Source organism: Physeter macrocephalus, chromosome 5 (assembly GCF_002837175.3).
Source record: "Physeter macrocephalus isolate SW-GA chromosome 5, ASM283717v5, whole genome shotgun sequence".
Classification (NCBI taxonomy): Eukaryota; Metazoa; Chordata; class Mammalia; order Artiodactyla; family Physeteridae; genus Physeter; species Physeter macrocephalus.
In genome coordinates this window covers 102,523,471-102,538,550 of record NC_041218.1, presented here as the reverse complement: position 1 = coordinate 102,538,550, position 15,080 = coordinate 102,523,471, and the positions used below count along the sequence as shown (strand labels likewise).

Sequence of the window (15,080 nt, the reverse complement as noted above, 5' to 3'; positions counted from 1 at the left end):
CACAATACTATTTACATTAGCATCCCCCCAAAATACTTAGGTATAAGTCTAACAAAATATATACAGAATCTATCTGAGGTAAACTACAAAACTCTTATGAAAGATATCAAAGGGGAACTAAAGAGAGATATTCCATATTCTTGAATAGGAAGACTCAATATTGTCAAGATGTCAGTTCTTCCCAACTTGATCTATAGATTCAATGCAGTGCCAGTCAAAATTCCAGCAGGTTATTTTGTGGATATCAATAAACTGATTCTAAAGTTTGTATGGAGAAGAAAGAGACCCAGAATATCCCACTCAATATTGAAGGAAAAGAACAAAGTTGGAGACATGACACTATCTGACTTTAAGACTTATAAGCTACAATAACCAAACCAGTGTAGTACTGGTGAAAGAATAGAACAGAATAGAGAGCCCAGATATAGACCCACATAAATATAGCTACTGATATTTGACAAAGGAGCAAAGGCAATGCAGTATAGTGAAGATGGTCATTTCAACAAATGGTCCTAGAGCAACTGGGCATCCACATGCAACAAATGAATCTAGATACCTTTCAAAAGAATTAGCTCAAAATGGATCATAGACCTAAACATAAAATTCAAGACTATAAAAGTCCTAGAAGATAACACAGGAAAAAACATAGATGGCCTTTGGTATGGCACTGACTTTTTAGATACAACACCAAAGATGTGGTCTGTGAAAGAAATACAGGCATACCTTGGGGATATTGTGGGATCAGTTCCAGACTACCACAATAAAGCGAGTATCGCAGTAAAGTGAGTCATATGAATTTTTTGGTTTCTCAGTGCATATAAAAGTTATGTATACAGTACATTGTGCAATAGTGTCATGTCCAAAAAGAACAATGTACATATGTTAATTTAAAAATATTGCTAAAAAATGCTAACCATCATCTAATCATTCAGTGAGTCAGTCTTTTTTGCTGGTTGAGGGTTTGAAATATTGTGAGAATTGCCAAAATGAGACACAGAGACACAAAGCGAGCAAATCCTATTGGAAAAATGACTCTGACCGACTTGCTCAATTCATAGTTGCCAGAAAACTACAATTTGCAAAAAAATACAACATCTGGGAAGTGCAGTAAAGTGAAGCACAGTGAAATGAGGTATCCCTGTAAATGATAATCTGGGCTTTTTTAAAATTAAAAACTACCTGCGAAAGAGAATGAGACAAGCCACTGACAAGGAAAAAATAATTGCAAAAGACATATCCGATAATGGACTTTTACCCAGCATAAACAAAGAACTCTTAAAGCTCAACAATAAGAAATGAACAACCTTATTACAGAATAGGCAGAATGCATGAGCAGACACCTCACCAGAAAAGATATACAGATGGCAAGTAAGTGTATAAGAATATATTCAACATCTTATGTCATTACAGAATTGCCAGAATTCAAAACACTGACAGTACCAAATGCTGGTGACAACATGGAACAACCAGAACTCTCATTTACCGCTGGTGGAAATGCAAAATAGTCAGACACACTGGAAGACAGTTCAGAAGTTTTTAACACAACTAAACATACACTTACCATATGTGCCAGCAGTTGTGCTCTTTTTTACCCAAATGAACTGAAAACTTAGGCCCACCAAAAAACCTGCACATGAATGTTTATAGCAACTGTATTCATAATTGCCAGAAGTTTGAAGTAACCAAGATGTCCTTCAATGGGTGAGTGAATAAATAAATGGTGCATCCAAATAAGGAAACACTATACAGACTTTAAAGGAAGTGTGCCACAAAAAGACAGGGAGGAAACAAACGTAAATGTTTATTTCTGGGCTTCCCTCGTGGCTCAGTGGTTAAGAATCCGCCTGCCAGTGCAGGGGACATGGGTTTGATCCCTGGTCCGGGAAGATCTCACATGCCGCGGAGCAACTAAGCCTGTGCGCCACAACTACTGACCCTGTGCTCTAGAGCCCACGAGTCACAGCTACTGAGCCTGCGTGCCACAACTACTGAAGCCTGCGCGCCTAGAGCCCGTGCTCCACAACAAGAGAGTCTACCACAATGAGAAGCCCACGCACCGCAACAAAGAGTAGCTCCCACTAGCGGCAACTAGAGAAAGCCCATGCACAGCAACAAAGACCCAATGCAGCCAAAAAATTAATTAATTAATTACATTTTTAAATTGTATATTTCTAATTGAAAGAAGACATTCTGTGAAGGCTGCATACTATGTGATTCCAACTATATGATATTCTGGAGAATGTATAAATGTGAAGACAGTTAAAATGGTTAGTGGTTTCAGTGAGCTAGAGGGTGAAGGACAGATGAATAGGTAGAGCACAGAGGATATTCAGGACAGTGAAACTGCTCTGGATCATTGTACAGTAGTGGATACATCTCATTATACATTTGTCCAGACCCACAAAACGTACAACACCAAGAGTGTACTGTAGTAAAAACTATGGGCTTTTGGTGAGAATGATGTGTCAGTGTCAATTCATCAATTGTGATAAATGTACCACTGTGGTGTGGGATGTCAGTAGTTGAGGAGGAGGTATATGACAGAAATATCAACAGGGAGAAAATCACATTGGTATCAAACCTCTAAGTGGCCACATTCAGAAGTTCACCAGCAGGGGCTTCCCTGTTGGTCCAGTGGTTAAGAAGCTGCCTTCCAATGCAGGGGACACAGGTTCAATCCCAGGTTGGGGAACTAAGATCCCACGTGTCGCAGGGTAACTAAGCCCATGTGCCGCAACTCCTGAGCCCGTGTGCTCTAGAGCTCGTGCACCACAGCTAGAGAGCCCACACACGACAACTGCTGTGCCTGCGCACCCTGGAGCCCGCATGCCTCAAGTAGAGAGCCTGCGTGCTGCAACCACTGAGCCCACGTGCTCTAGAGCCCTAGCGTCACAACTTAGAAGCCCGCGCACCACAACGAAAGTTTCCACATGCCACAATGAAGATCCCACATGCTGCAACTAAGACCTGACGCAGCCAAATAAATAAATAAATAGAGGAAATTGTAGAAATCACATGACCACTTTTCACTCTACAAAAATTTATTTCACAATGTAACGGAAATGGATAATTCTCTGTGAATACATAATCTACCAAACCTGACCCTAGAAGAGATAGGACATGTAAACAGACAAAATTCCAAATAAAAATTTGAGAATGTTGTCAAATATCTACCCAAAAATTTCGCTGGGAAATTTTACCAAACCTTTACTAAAGGACAGGAAATCCTTAGGAGTGACAACAGTAAAATGGTGGAATAGGAGTTTTCTACTGTCTTCCTCCCCAAAGAGCACTGATTTTGATAATTATACACAGATGAGAGTACCTTTCTGGGACCCAAAAGTCCAGTGGAGGAGTTACACAATACCATTGGGCGGGGGGTGGGAAACACAGAACAAAAACTGAGATTGGACACATTGAAAAGGGTAAGAGGAAAATTTACACTTCACCTGTGTCACCCCATCCCCAAGGTGGCACAGCTTAGTGCCAAGAGAGACACATTCAGCCTGTGATTTCTCCTGCAGGGGAAAGTGAGAACATGTGAATGAGTGCCCGGCTTCCCCAGCTATGTGGGAAGCTACAAAGGATACCCACTTCTTTCTCATCCCTTTCAGAATACAGAGGAGATCTGCATGACCAAGGGGCAAGGAAAGGCTGAGAGCATAGCAACCAGGGCTCAGAATTCAACAAGGGATGCAGGTCCACTAGCCACTTTGCAGACTCCATCAGGAAACCTGCCTGTGAACCACTGGGGACAGCTCACCCGTGGATCCCCCAGTTAGCCCATGGTTACCTCCAACGTTCTGCATTCCTCACCCACACACTGACCCACCCCATAACTGTGTGCCCTTGAGGGCAGTGTGTGCAAACCTTAGTGGACAGTTAGTGAGCATGGGCAGAAAGCTGGCCCAACCCTGCAGAATTGGGAGAAGGCATAGACACTTGAGCATCCCTCACTGCCCTAGGGAAAGCAAACAGGAGACTGTCAGCCCTCAGCCTGGCTTTGTGGAATCAGGAGAAGCCATACAGTCTTAAGAATTCTCCCCTAACAGGGAACAAAGAGTGTGGAGCAGGCATATCCTTAGAGAAGGTCTGAGAAAGCCTGAGAATCCGTAGTAAGGCTGACAGAAGACATTTCATTCCTGAAGGCTGTCACTAAAGACTGGAGGAGGTGACTGCATCTTCAAATGCTAAGACAGCACTCAAGACTTCAAGGAAAATGAAAGATCAAGGAAATATAACAGCACTAATAATTTATAATTTTATAATAAAATAATTTGCCAGTAACCACCCCCAAAGAAATGGAGGTTTATGGTGTGCCTGATAAATAATTCAAATTAGAGGACTTCCCTGGTGGTCCACTGGTTAAGAATCCACTTTCCAATGCAGGGGACATATTAATGAAATCAGGAAAACCATACATAAACAAAACGAAGTTTAAGAGAGAGAACCCAAAACGAAGTGTAGAGCTGAAGAATATAAATGAATGACATGAAAAGTGCCATAGAGAGCAGCAGCCAGCAGCAGAATGAATCAACAAGAAAAAAAATCTGTGAACTTGAAGGCAGGTCGTTTGTAATTAACCAGTCAGAGCAGAAAAAAGTAAAAAGAATGAATAAAAGTAAAGAAAGCCTACATGAATTAAGGGACATAATCACGTAAAGAAATTAATGCATTATAGGCATCACAGAAGGAAAAACAGGGAGAAAGGGGCAGAAAGTTTATTTAAAGAAATAATGGCTGACAATTTTCCAAATCTGGGGAGAGAGTTAATGATGTCCATAAATTCCTATACAGACTCATCCCAAAGAGGACTTTACTGAGACACGTTATAATAAAACTGTCTAAAACCAAAGACAGAGAATTTCCAAAGCAGGAAACAAAAATCTACTTAACATACAAAGGAACCCCAAGAAAGCTATCAGAGATTTCTCAGCAGAAACTTTACAGGGGAGGAGAAAGTGGGTTGATGTATTCTAGGTACTTAAAGAAAAAAAAATGCCAACCAAAAATACTATACCTGGCACGCTGTCCTTCAGAAATGAAGGAGAAATACTTTCACAAGCAAACAAAAGCTGAGGGAATTCATCACAACTAAACCTGCCTTACAACAAATGTTGAAATGAGTTCATCAAGCTGAAACAAAAGGATGCTAATTAGTAACACGAAAATATAAAACATACTGTTATAAGCAAGTGTGTAGTCAAATCCAAATACTATAATAATGTAACATGGTCATGTAGTACTTAATTTTACTACAAAGGTTTTAACAAAAGTATTAAAATTAACTAGCTACAATAATTTTTTACTGGGTATACAACATAAAATATGTAAATTTGTGAAATCAGAAACATAAGATGTTGGGGGAGGGGATGAGAGTTTTTGTACTATCTTAAAATAGAACGTTGTAAGATGTTTTATGTAAATTTCACAGTAACTACAGAGCAAAAACCTGTAGTAGATACACAAGCAATTGTTAAAAAGGAATTGAAGCATACCATTAGAGAAGATCATCAAATCGCAACGGAAGACAGCTAGAGAGCAAGAAAGGAACTACGGAACAGCCAGAAAAATAATAAGATAGCCTTAGTAAGTCCTTACATTATCAGTAAGTACTTTAAATCTAAATGGCTTAAATTCTCAAATCAAAGACAGTGGTTGAATGGATAAGAAAAACTATATGCTGCTTACAAGAGACTCATGTCAGCTTTATGAACATAGGCTGAAAGTGAAGAGATGGGAAATTATATTCCATGCAACTAGAAACCAAAATAGAGCAGGAGTAGGTATACTTATGTCAGAACAAATAGGCTTTAACTTCAAAAACTTTAACAAGAAGCAAAGAAGGTCATTATATAATGATAAAGGAGTCAATTCATCAAGAGAATATAACTGTTGTAAATATATATGCACCTAAAAATATAGCGAATACTAACAGTTCTGAAGGGGAAAATATATAACAATGCAACATTAATAGGGGACTTCAGGATCCCTCTTCCACCATTGGACAGGTCATCTGCATTATCAATAGGAAACATTAGAATTGAGCTATGCGTTAGACCAAATGGATCTAACAGACATATACAGAATATTGCATTCAGTAGCAGCAGAACACATTCTTCTCAAGTGCATACAGAACGTTCCTCAAGATGATCATGTGTTACAACTCAGAACAAGTCTCAATGAATTTAAGAAGATAGAAGTTTTATCAAGTATCTTTTCCAGCCACAATGGTGAGAAACTAGAAATCAGTAATAGTAGGAAAACTGGAAAATTCATAACTATGTGGATATTAAACAGAAAGCTCCTGAACAACCAGTGGGTCAAAGAATAATCAAAGGAATAGCAAAAAATATCTTGAAACAAATGAAGATGGGAGCACAACATATTAAAACTTAACAAGATGTAGCAGAAGCAGTTCTAAGAGGGAAGTACCTTGCAGTAAACAACTACATTAAGAGAAAAGAAAGGTCTCAAATAAAGAACGTAACTTTACACCTCAAGGAACTAGAAAAACAAGAACAAACTAAACCCAAAGATAGCAGAAAGGAGATAAGAAAGATCAGAGCAGAAATAAGTGAAATAGAAACCAGAAAGCAGTGGAAAAGATCAGTGAAACTAAGAGTTGGTTTTTGAGTAAATAAACAAAATAGGCAATTTACCAAGCCTAGCTGAGAAAACAAGAGAGAAGATCCAAGTAAATAAAATCTGAAGTAAAAGAGAAGACATTATACTTGGTACCACAGAAATACGAAGGATCATAAGACACTACTACGAACAATTATAATCCAACAAATTGGATAACCCAGAAGAAATGGATCAGCTCCTAGAAACATACAGCCTACCAAAACCGAATCGTGAAGAAATAGAAAATCTAAACAGACCAATAATGAGTAAAGAGATGGAATCAGTAACCAAAAACCTCCCAACAAAAGCCTAGGACCTGATGATTTTACTGGTGAATTCTGTCAGACATTTAAAGAATTAATACCAGTCCCTCTCACACTGTTCCAAAAAAGCTGAAGGAAAGAAGAAAACTGAAGGTCAATATATCTGATGAACCACAGATACAAAAATCCTCAACAAAATACTAACAAACACAATTCAAGAGCACATTAAAAGAATATTCATGATCAATGGGTTTCATCCCAGGGATGCTAGGATGTTTCAACATACACAAGTCAATAAATATGATACACAACATTAACAGAATGGAGGATAAAAATCATGATCATCTCAATAGATGCAGAAAAAGCATTTGATAATACTCAACATACTTTCATAATAAAAACTCTCAAATTTGGTACAGAAAGTATGTACCTCAACATCACAAAAGCAATATATGATAAGCCCACAGCTATCATCATACTCAAGGATACTCATACTCAGCTAACAATACTCAGTGTTTCCTCTGAGATCTAGAACAGGACAAGGACGCTCAATCTTGCCACTTCCATTTAACATAGTACTGAAAATTCTAGGGGGGGGGCAATTAAGCCCTGCCCAAAAATAAATAAATAAAAGGCATCCAAATCAGAAGAAGTAAAATTGCTTCTGCTTGCAGATGACATAATCTTATATGTAAAGAACCCTGAAGATCCACCAAAAAAAAAATTGTTAGAACTGATAAATTCAGCAAAGTTGCAGTATATAAAATCAATATACAAAAATCATTTTTTTCTATATATTAACAACAAACTATTGAAGAAAGAAGCTAAGAAAATTCTGTTTACAATAGCATGAAAAAAAATACTTAGGAATAAATTTAATCAAAGAGGTAAAAGACCTGTACACTGGAAATTATAAGACATTGATGAAAGGAATTGAAGCAGCTGCAAATAAATGGGAAAATAGTCTTTGTTCATGGATTGGAAGCATTAATGTTGTTAAGATATCCATACTACCCAAAGTGATCTATAGATTTAATACAGTCTTTATCAAAATTCTAATGGTATTTTTCAGAGAAATTGAAAATCAATCCAACAATTCATATAGAATTACAAAATACCGAGAATAGCCAAAGCAATCTTGAGAAAGAAGAACAAAGCTGGTGGCATCACACTTCCTGATTTTAAAGTATATTACAAAGGTATAGTAATCAAAGCAATATGTCACTGGCATAAAAACAGACACAGAGAACAATGGAACAGAACAGAGAGCCCAGGAGGAAATCCATGCATAAATGGTTCATTAATTCTTGACAAAGCAACCAAGAACACACAGTGGGGAAAATTGCCCCTTCAATAAATGGTGAAAACAGGATTGCCATGTGCAAAAGAATCAAACTGGATCCCTATCTTACACCGCTCTCAAAAATTAACTTAAAATGGATTAAAGACTTAAACATGTAAGGCCTGAAACCGTAAAACTCCTAGAAGAAAACAAAGGAAAAGCTCCTTGGGTCTTCGCAATGACTTTTTGGATATGATACCAACAGCACAGGCAATAAAATAAAAAAACAAGCAAGCGGGAGTAGGTCAAGCTAAAAAGTTTCTGCACTGCAAGGGAAACAGTCAAAATGAAAAGGCAACTTTATAGAACAGGAGAAAATATTTGCAAGCCATATATCTGCTAAGAGGTTAGTATCCAAAGTATATTGGGAACTTATATAACTCAATAGCAAAAAATAATCAATTAAAATATGGGCAAAGGACCTGAGTAGACATTTTTCCAAAGAAGACATACATATGGCTGGCACATATACGCAAAAGTGTTCAACATCACTAGTTATCAGCAAAGTGCAAATCAAAACCACAGATGTCACCTCACACCTATTAGGAAGGCTTTTGTCAAAAAGACAAGAGAGAACAAGTGTTGGTGAGGGTGTGGAGAAGAGGGGACCCTAGTACATGGTGGGAACATACATTGGTGCAGCCACTATGGAAAACAGTATGGAGGTTCCTCAAAAAACTAAAAATAGAACCATATGATCCAGCAGTCTCACTTCTGGGGAAGTCAGTATCTCAAAGAGATATCTGCACCCCCATGTTTATAGCAGCATTATTAACAATAGCCAAGATATGGGAACAACCTTAATATCCATCCATCCTTGAATGGATAAAGAAGTTGTGATCGATTGATCCATCTCTCTATATCTAATGGAATGTTATGCTGTCTATGAATGGAATGTTCAGCCACAAGAAAAAATGAAATCCTGTCATTTGTGACAGTCTGAATGGTCCTAGGGGATATTATGCTAAGTGAAAAGCCTGACAGAGAAGGACACAAACTGTATGATCTCACATACATATTAATTCTGAGACAAACAAACAAAATGTCAAACTCATGGAAATAATAGAATGGTGATTACCAGGGGTTGTGTGGTAGGGGAAATGGGGAAATGGTGGTCAAAGGGCATAAGCCTTCAGTTACAAGATATACCAGTTCTATAGATCTAATGTACAACCTGGGACTGTATTGTATACTTGTAATTTGTATACTTGTAATCTGCTAAAAATCTAATCTAAAAGAGAGTAGATTTTAAGCATTTTCATACATACACATACTGTATTGTATACTTGTATACTTGTTATCTGCTAAGAGAGTAGATTTTAAGCATTCTCATACACACACACATACACACACACACAGTGGTAACTGTGTTTGATGATGGATGTGTTAACCTGATTGTGATAATATTTCCACATTGTATGTCAAATCATCCTGTTGTACACTTTAATATATACAGTTTTATTTGTCAATTATACCTCAATAAAACTGGGGAAAAAGAAACAATAAACTAATAAAAAGAGACAATTTTTTTTTAAAGAACAGGAAATCTCAGTGCTCCTCTTACAGTGTTTCAGAGAATAGGAAAATAAGGAATACATCCCATTGTTTTATGAAGCAAGGTTAATACTGGTACCAAAACTGATATAAAGATTTACCAAAAAGAAAAAAAGAAAAAACACAGCTCAGTCTCACTAATTATTAATTTTGATAGTTATGGTGCTGTTTTGGCTTGTAAGAAAAGGTTCATATATTTTAGATTTTCATACTGAAGTATTCAGGGGCAGAATGTCATGATGACATTTTTTTTTATACTTTACCCATCATCATTTACTTTAAAATACTTAAGCTTTGAATGTATATAACCATAGGTTTTTAGGTTCACAGGTTGACCAGATCATCATCCTATTTTTAGGGGTTTCTGAGTCAATCATGAAGTACTTGTAAACCTTTTATAGTGATGATTATGTTTGAAATTTGTAGGTATTTAACTTCTAACTTGTTTTCTATATGTTTATCATTTCAATTTTTTGAATACAGAAGACACTCGAGATTATAAGCAATTCATATGGAGGGATTTTTTTCAGGGCTTACAAATATGCACTTTTATATCTGTTTGACTCAATGTCTTAAAAAAAAAAAAAGGATGATGACAAAAGAAGGACTTCTCAAAAAATATATGTAGGTGTTAAGAATTAATTTGAAAGGCAAGTAGGATACCCTGAATAGGAGAATTAAAGAAGAAGCTACCTATTTAGAGAAATTTGAAAAGCAAAATGAAAAATAATAAAAGTGAGAGTAGGATATCAGACAAAGAACAGAATATTAGAGAACCTCAATTCAAACATTAATAGATTTTTTTGCCTTTTCACCATCATATCATTTCTTTAAATATTTTTTCCTACAGTATACTTTTTTAGGTATATATTTATACAGATTCCTTTATTACTTATCTGTCACATTGACTTCTTGAGCCCAGGAATAATAGCATGCTTCTTTTAGAAGTCATATAGGTCATCCTCCATAGATTTTCAGAAAAAGACCCCTCTCTGGTTCCCTTGAGTAACCAGATCTGTTCTTTAATCTAAAATAGGAAGTTTGGATAGGTGATAAGCTATGTCTTCTGAATTCACTACCTTACTCTGCATCATGTAGCTGTTCTGTAAACGGTGAGTTGACTCACTGGTTGGTTGGTCACTAAAGAAAATTGAAAAATTGTGAGAAATAGATAGATTAGAAAGAAGATGGTATAAAACTCAGAAAAGCAATCATGTAATTTGGCATAAGATAGGAGGACATTATTATATGAGAAGTAAGAAGAAAAGGATCCAGATTAACTTATAATACAAAGGAGAATAAGTACAACGTGGAAACGAATGAAAATTAAAGGGGAATGAGTGGGAAGTCTTGTATTTCCTGTATCTAGGAGGTAGTCAATCATTGTGTCAGAACAGTTAGCAACATTTTAACTTGTTTGCAATTTTTTCTACACTGGGTTCTTTTTTTCCCCATTTTTAAGTAACATATCATATGTAATTTGTTTGATGTTACTCCTTCAGAAATGTAGGCTTTATGTAGGTTTTTCACGTAATCCTGAAATAATGTCCTGACAGTAAAAAGGAAAGACAATAATGCTTTTCTTTTGGGGGGGGGGTGGTGGTGATTATTCCAGGCATAGCCCTTTTGTACCTGCAATTGTATCGGGTCACATGTGACCAGACCTATCTGCTCAGATCCCTGGATTACGTAAAGAGAACACTTCGGAATCTGAATGGCCGGAGGGTCACTTTCCTCTGTGGAGATGCTGGGCCCTTGGCCGTCGGAGCTGTGGTGTATCATAAACTCAAAAGTGATTGCGAGTCCCAGGAATGCATCACAAAGTGAGTTTTTACAACTGGAAGTATTTTCTCCAAATTCTCGGTCTTGATGTAGAAAGAAACTCAAAAAACGAAAAAGAATTTATCTTTTAATTCACCTTCTCTTGCAGACAGTTCTCTCCAAGAAGTGAAGAGTTTGTATTTTAATCTTGAACGTAATGGTGGGATTGTATGCTACCTTTCTATCCAAGCATGCATTTGCCTTAATTTGAGGGAGGAATAGACATGTTTTTTCCTAAATAATTTTTGGTTGCCTTCAATGCATGAAAATTACCTTATATGCCTTAGATTCTCTATAATAACTCAGTTATTCTTAGGTTCAATTGTTAGGAAACAATTAGAGAATGTAAGCTTTTATGGTACCTATTGGTTTATATTCTCTTTTGAAGCAGCAGAAATCAGAGCTCACGGCCATGGTCTGGTGGAGTGTCTGGCAGGTGCTAGTCAGTTAATGTTTGTTAAAGATGGGGTGACTCAACTAATTTTCAAGCATTGGCTACATTTTAGTAACATTTTTGTTAAAATTTGAAATCACTTTCTTGTAATTCTGGATTACAAAATTGAGTATCTTCTCGTATATGGTTTAGATTATTTTCTCTTATATGCATATATCCTATACATTTTAGATATAAATGTAGAACTTTTGAACAGCAAGGTGTTTTATCATTTGTGTTGATACCTGAGAGAGAAGTTTTTGTTTGGTTTTGTAGTGGGGAAGTTTTCGTTGTTTTCCCGCTTTTTTGGTATTTTAAAAAATTAGTTTTAAATTAAAAATAGTAACAGATGGTTCCTAAAGTGACAGGGTTACTTGCAGTTTCAGGAAGAGGTATTTTAGACATTCTCTCTCTGGGAAAGCAGGATGTTTCTTGTTGGGTAGACTTTTGCAGCTCCAGAGAGCCATCGTCTGCCGAGATTCAGACCTTCCCGACGAGCTGCTTCAGGGCCGGGCAGGCTATCTGTACGCCTTACTCTACGTGAGCACGGAGATGGGGCCGGGCGCCGTGTGTGAGTCAGCTGTCAAAGAGGTACTGTGGGGTCCCGCCCCGGGGCGTCCTCCCCTGTCTGCCACGCAGCCTGTCTGCTAGCAGAGACTTGTAGTAGTGGCTGGACTCTGCTTCTAGGTAGGAATAACTTCCCAAGGCCCCTCATAAAACTAATAAATTGCTCCTTTTTTCTCTTCCAGGGATGTTTTTTAAAAAACTTTAGGTCTGTATTAATTTAGCTGTCTTTACTAGAATCAAACAGCAGCGTCAAGAAGATAGAATGTTTATTTCTCTTTCAGGAGGTATCAGAACCGGTAGGCACACCAGGCGAATATGGCTAGGCACCAGCTTCTGTCTTGTTCTGCCTTATCCTAGGACCGTGCCCTGATCTGCACGACCAGAGCTTGCTGAGCACCCCCAGCCCAGGGGGCGGTGAGGAAGGTGGGAGATGAGCAGCTTCCTTTTTCAGCCTGAGAACTAGAAGTTGCCCACCTCACTTCTGCTCCCCTCCCGCTTCCGGAACTCAGTCAGATGGCCGTGTCCAGCTGTTTGTATCTCTGAGGCCAGATGCCTCGCTAAAACTTGGGGCACTGTGACCAAAAGTCTGAGGAGAGAGAGGGTATGAGGAAGCAGTTACTGTCTTTGTCGCATAGTCATTCTAAAATCCTGCAACAGACCCCACTTCCTTAGCCTTTCATAAATAGAGCCAGTTCCTCCAGCCTTGGAAGATGTACAGTTATCCTTTAGTACTTGTTGGGGATTGGTTCCAGGACCCCCCCTTGGATACTAGAATGCCGGGATGCTGAAGTCCCTTATGTAAAGTGGTATAGTATTTGCATATAAACTGTGCACATCCCCCCATGTACTTTAAATCATCTCTAGATTACTCATAATACCTAACACCATGTAAATGCTATGTAAAAAGTTGCCCACATGCAGCAAATTCAAGTTTTGCTTCTTGGAACTTTCTGGAACGTTTTTTTACCAGTATTTTTGATCTGAGGTTGGTGAATCCATGGGTGTGAAACCCACAGCAAATATGGAGGGCCAACTGTACTTGCCAGTGTTTTGGGGAAAACATTGAAGCTACAAAGCAGCTAAGTAGTCTAGGATAGTTTTTATCGGAAGTTTTTCCAGGTTCTAGTAAACTGTTCATGGAAAGACCTTTTGATCTCTTGGTTCTACTTCTGAATATCTTTTTCTACTCTGAGATTGTCTTCTGGTTTCTCTCTGCCTGTATTTATTTATTTATAAAATAAAGATAACAGTGTTGGCTACTAACTGTTTAAAGATTTTTAGAGTAAGTAATCTATCTATATAAAGACATGTTGTTATTGTTAATTAGACTAAAACGGATTACATGTAAGTTTTTTAGACTTATGCTATCTCATTATGTCTGTAGGTAGTCGATGCTATTATTGAATCAGGCAAGGCTTTGTCAAGGGACGAAAAGAAGGCTGAGCGCTGTCCCCTGTTGTATCAGTGGCACAGGAAGCAGTATGTTGGAGCAGCCCATGGCATGGCCGGAATCTACTACATGTTAATGCAGGTGAGTGATACTCTGAAATACTAGTGCAGTGACTGTATTATAAAATATTAGATCAAATCGGAAATGGGTACTGAAATTTTACTACAAACCAAGCAGGCTGAAATGAAATAAGGATCCTACTTTGAATCGTGGATCCCCAAGCAGTGACCTCCTGAGAGCACGTTCTGTGTGCAGTTTCGTGTTGGATTAGGTGTCTGTGGCCCACACGTTATTTCTGTCCATGTCCTCCTGCTCTTTTAATAGGGAAGAGCCTTCGGGGAGCAGAAAGGCTTCCGGAATGCAGACTAGGGCAGAGACTTCTTCATATTCAGATACCCCCAACTTACTATCAGTTGTGTTCAAAATTTTTTTAACTAGTTTATTGCTGTGGTTATGATTTTGTCTCTGAATCTCCCTGACATCTACTGAATTAAGTACTGACCCTTGCGTCAGGCAGTCAAAGACCTCACCCCAAATTTTGCTTCAACCTGCTCCCCGCCTTACAGCCTGTGGGTCCCTCTCTTCTGCTCTGTATGCAGCCTGCAGGCAGACCTCGGCGACATTGCGGGTTCAGTTCCAGACTGCTGCAATAGAGCAAAACGTCGCGGTGAAGCAAGACTATGCTGTAGTCTGTTAAGCGTGCAGTAGCATTCTCTTAAAAAAAAAGTGTACATACCTGAAATTAAAAATATTTTGTTGCTTAAAAACGCTTAACCATCATCTGAGCCTTCAGTGAGTTGTAATCTTTTTGCAATAGTAAGATCAAAGATCACAGATACACATCACCATAACAAACATAACAATGAAAAAGTTTGAAATATTGTGAGAATTACCAAAATGTTTCAGAGATACAAAATGAGCGAATGCTATTGGAAAAATGGTGCTGCAAGCCTTCAATTTTTAAAAACCGCAAATGCAGCACAGTAAAGCAAAGAACAGTAAAACAAGGTCTGGCTGTGCCTT

General features: G+C 38.0%; 1 protein-coding gene across 1 annotated transcript in view; it reads left to right on the top strand.

Moving 5' to 3' along the window:
- LANCL2 (LanC like glutathione S-transferase 2) overlaps positions 1 to 15,080 on the top strand; it is a 58,198-nt gene that overhangs the window by 24,819 nt on the left and 18,299 nt on the right. Inside the window, exons 3-5 of the mRNA XM_024115075.3 lie at positions 11,402 to 11,609; positions 12,484 to 12,631; positions 13,992 to 14,138. Coding sequence (XP_023970843.1) covers positions 11,402 to 11,609; positions 12,484 to 12,631; positions 13,992 to 14,138 — 503 coding nt within the window. The remainder of the gene's footprint in view (positions 1 to 11,401; positions 11,610 to 12,483; positions 12,632 to 13,991; positions 14,139 to 15,080) is intronic.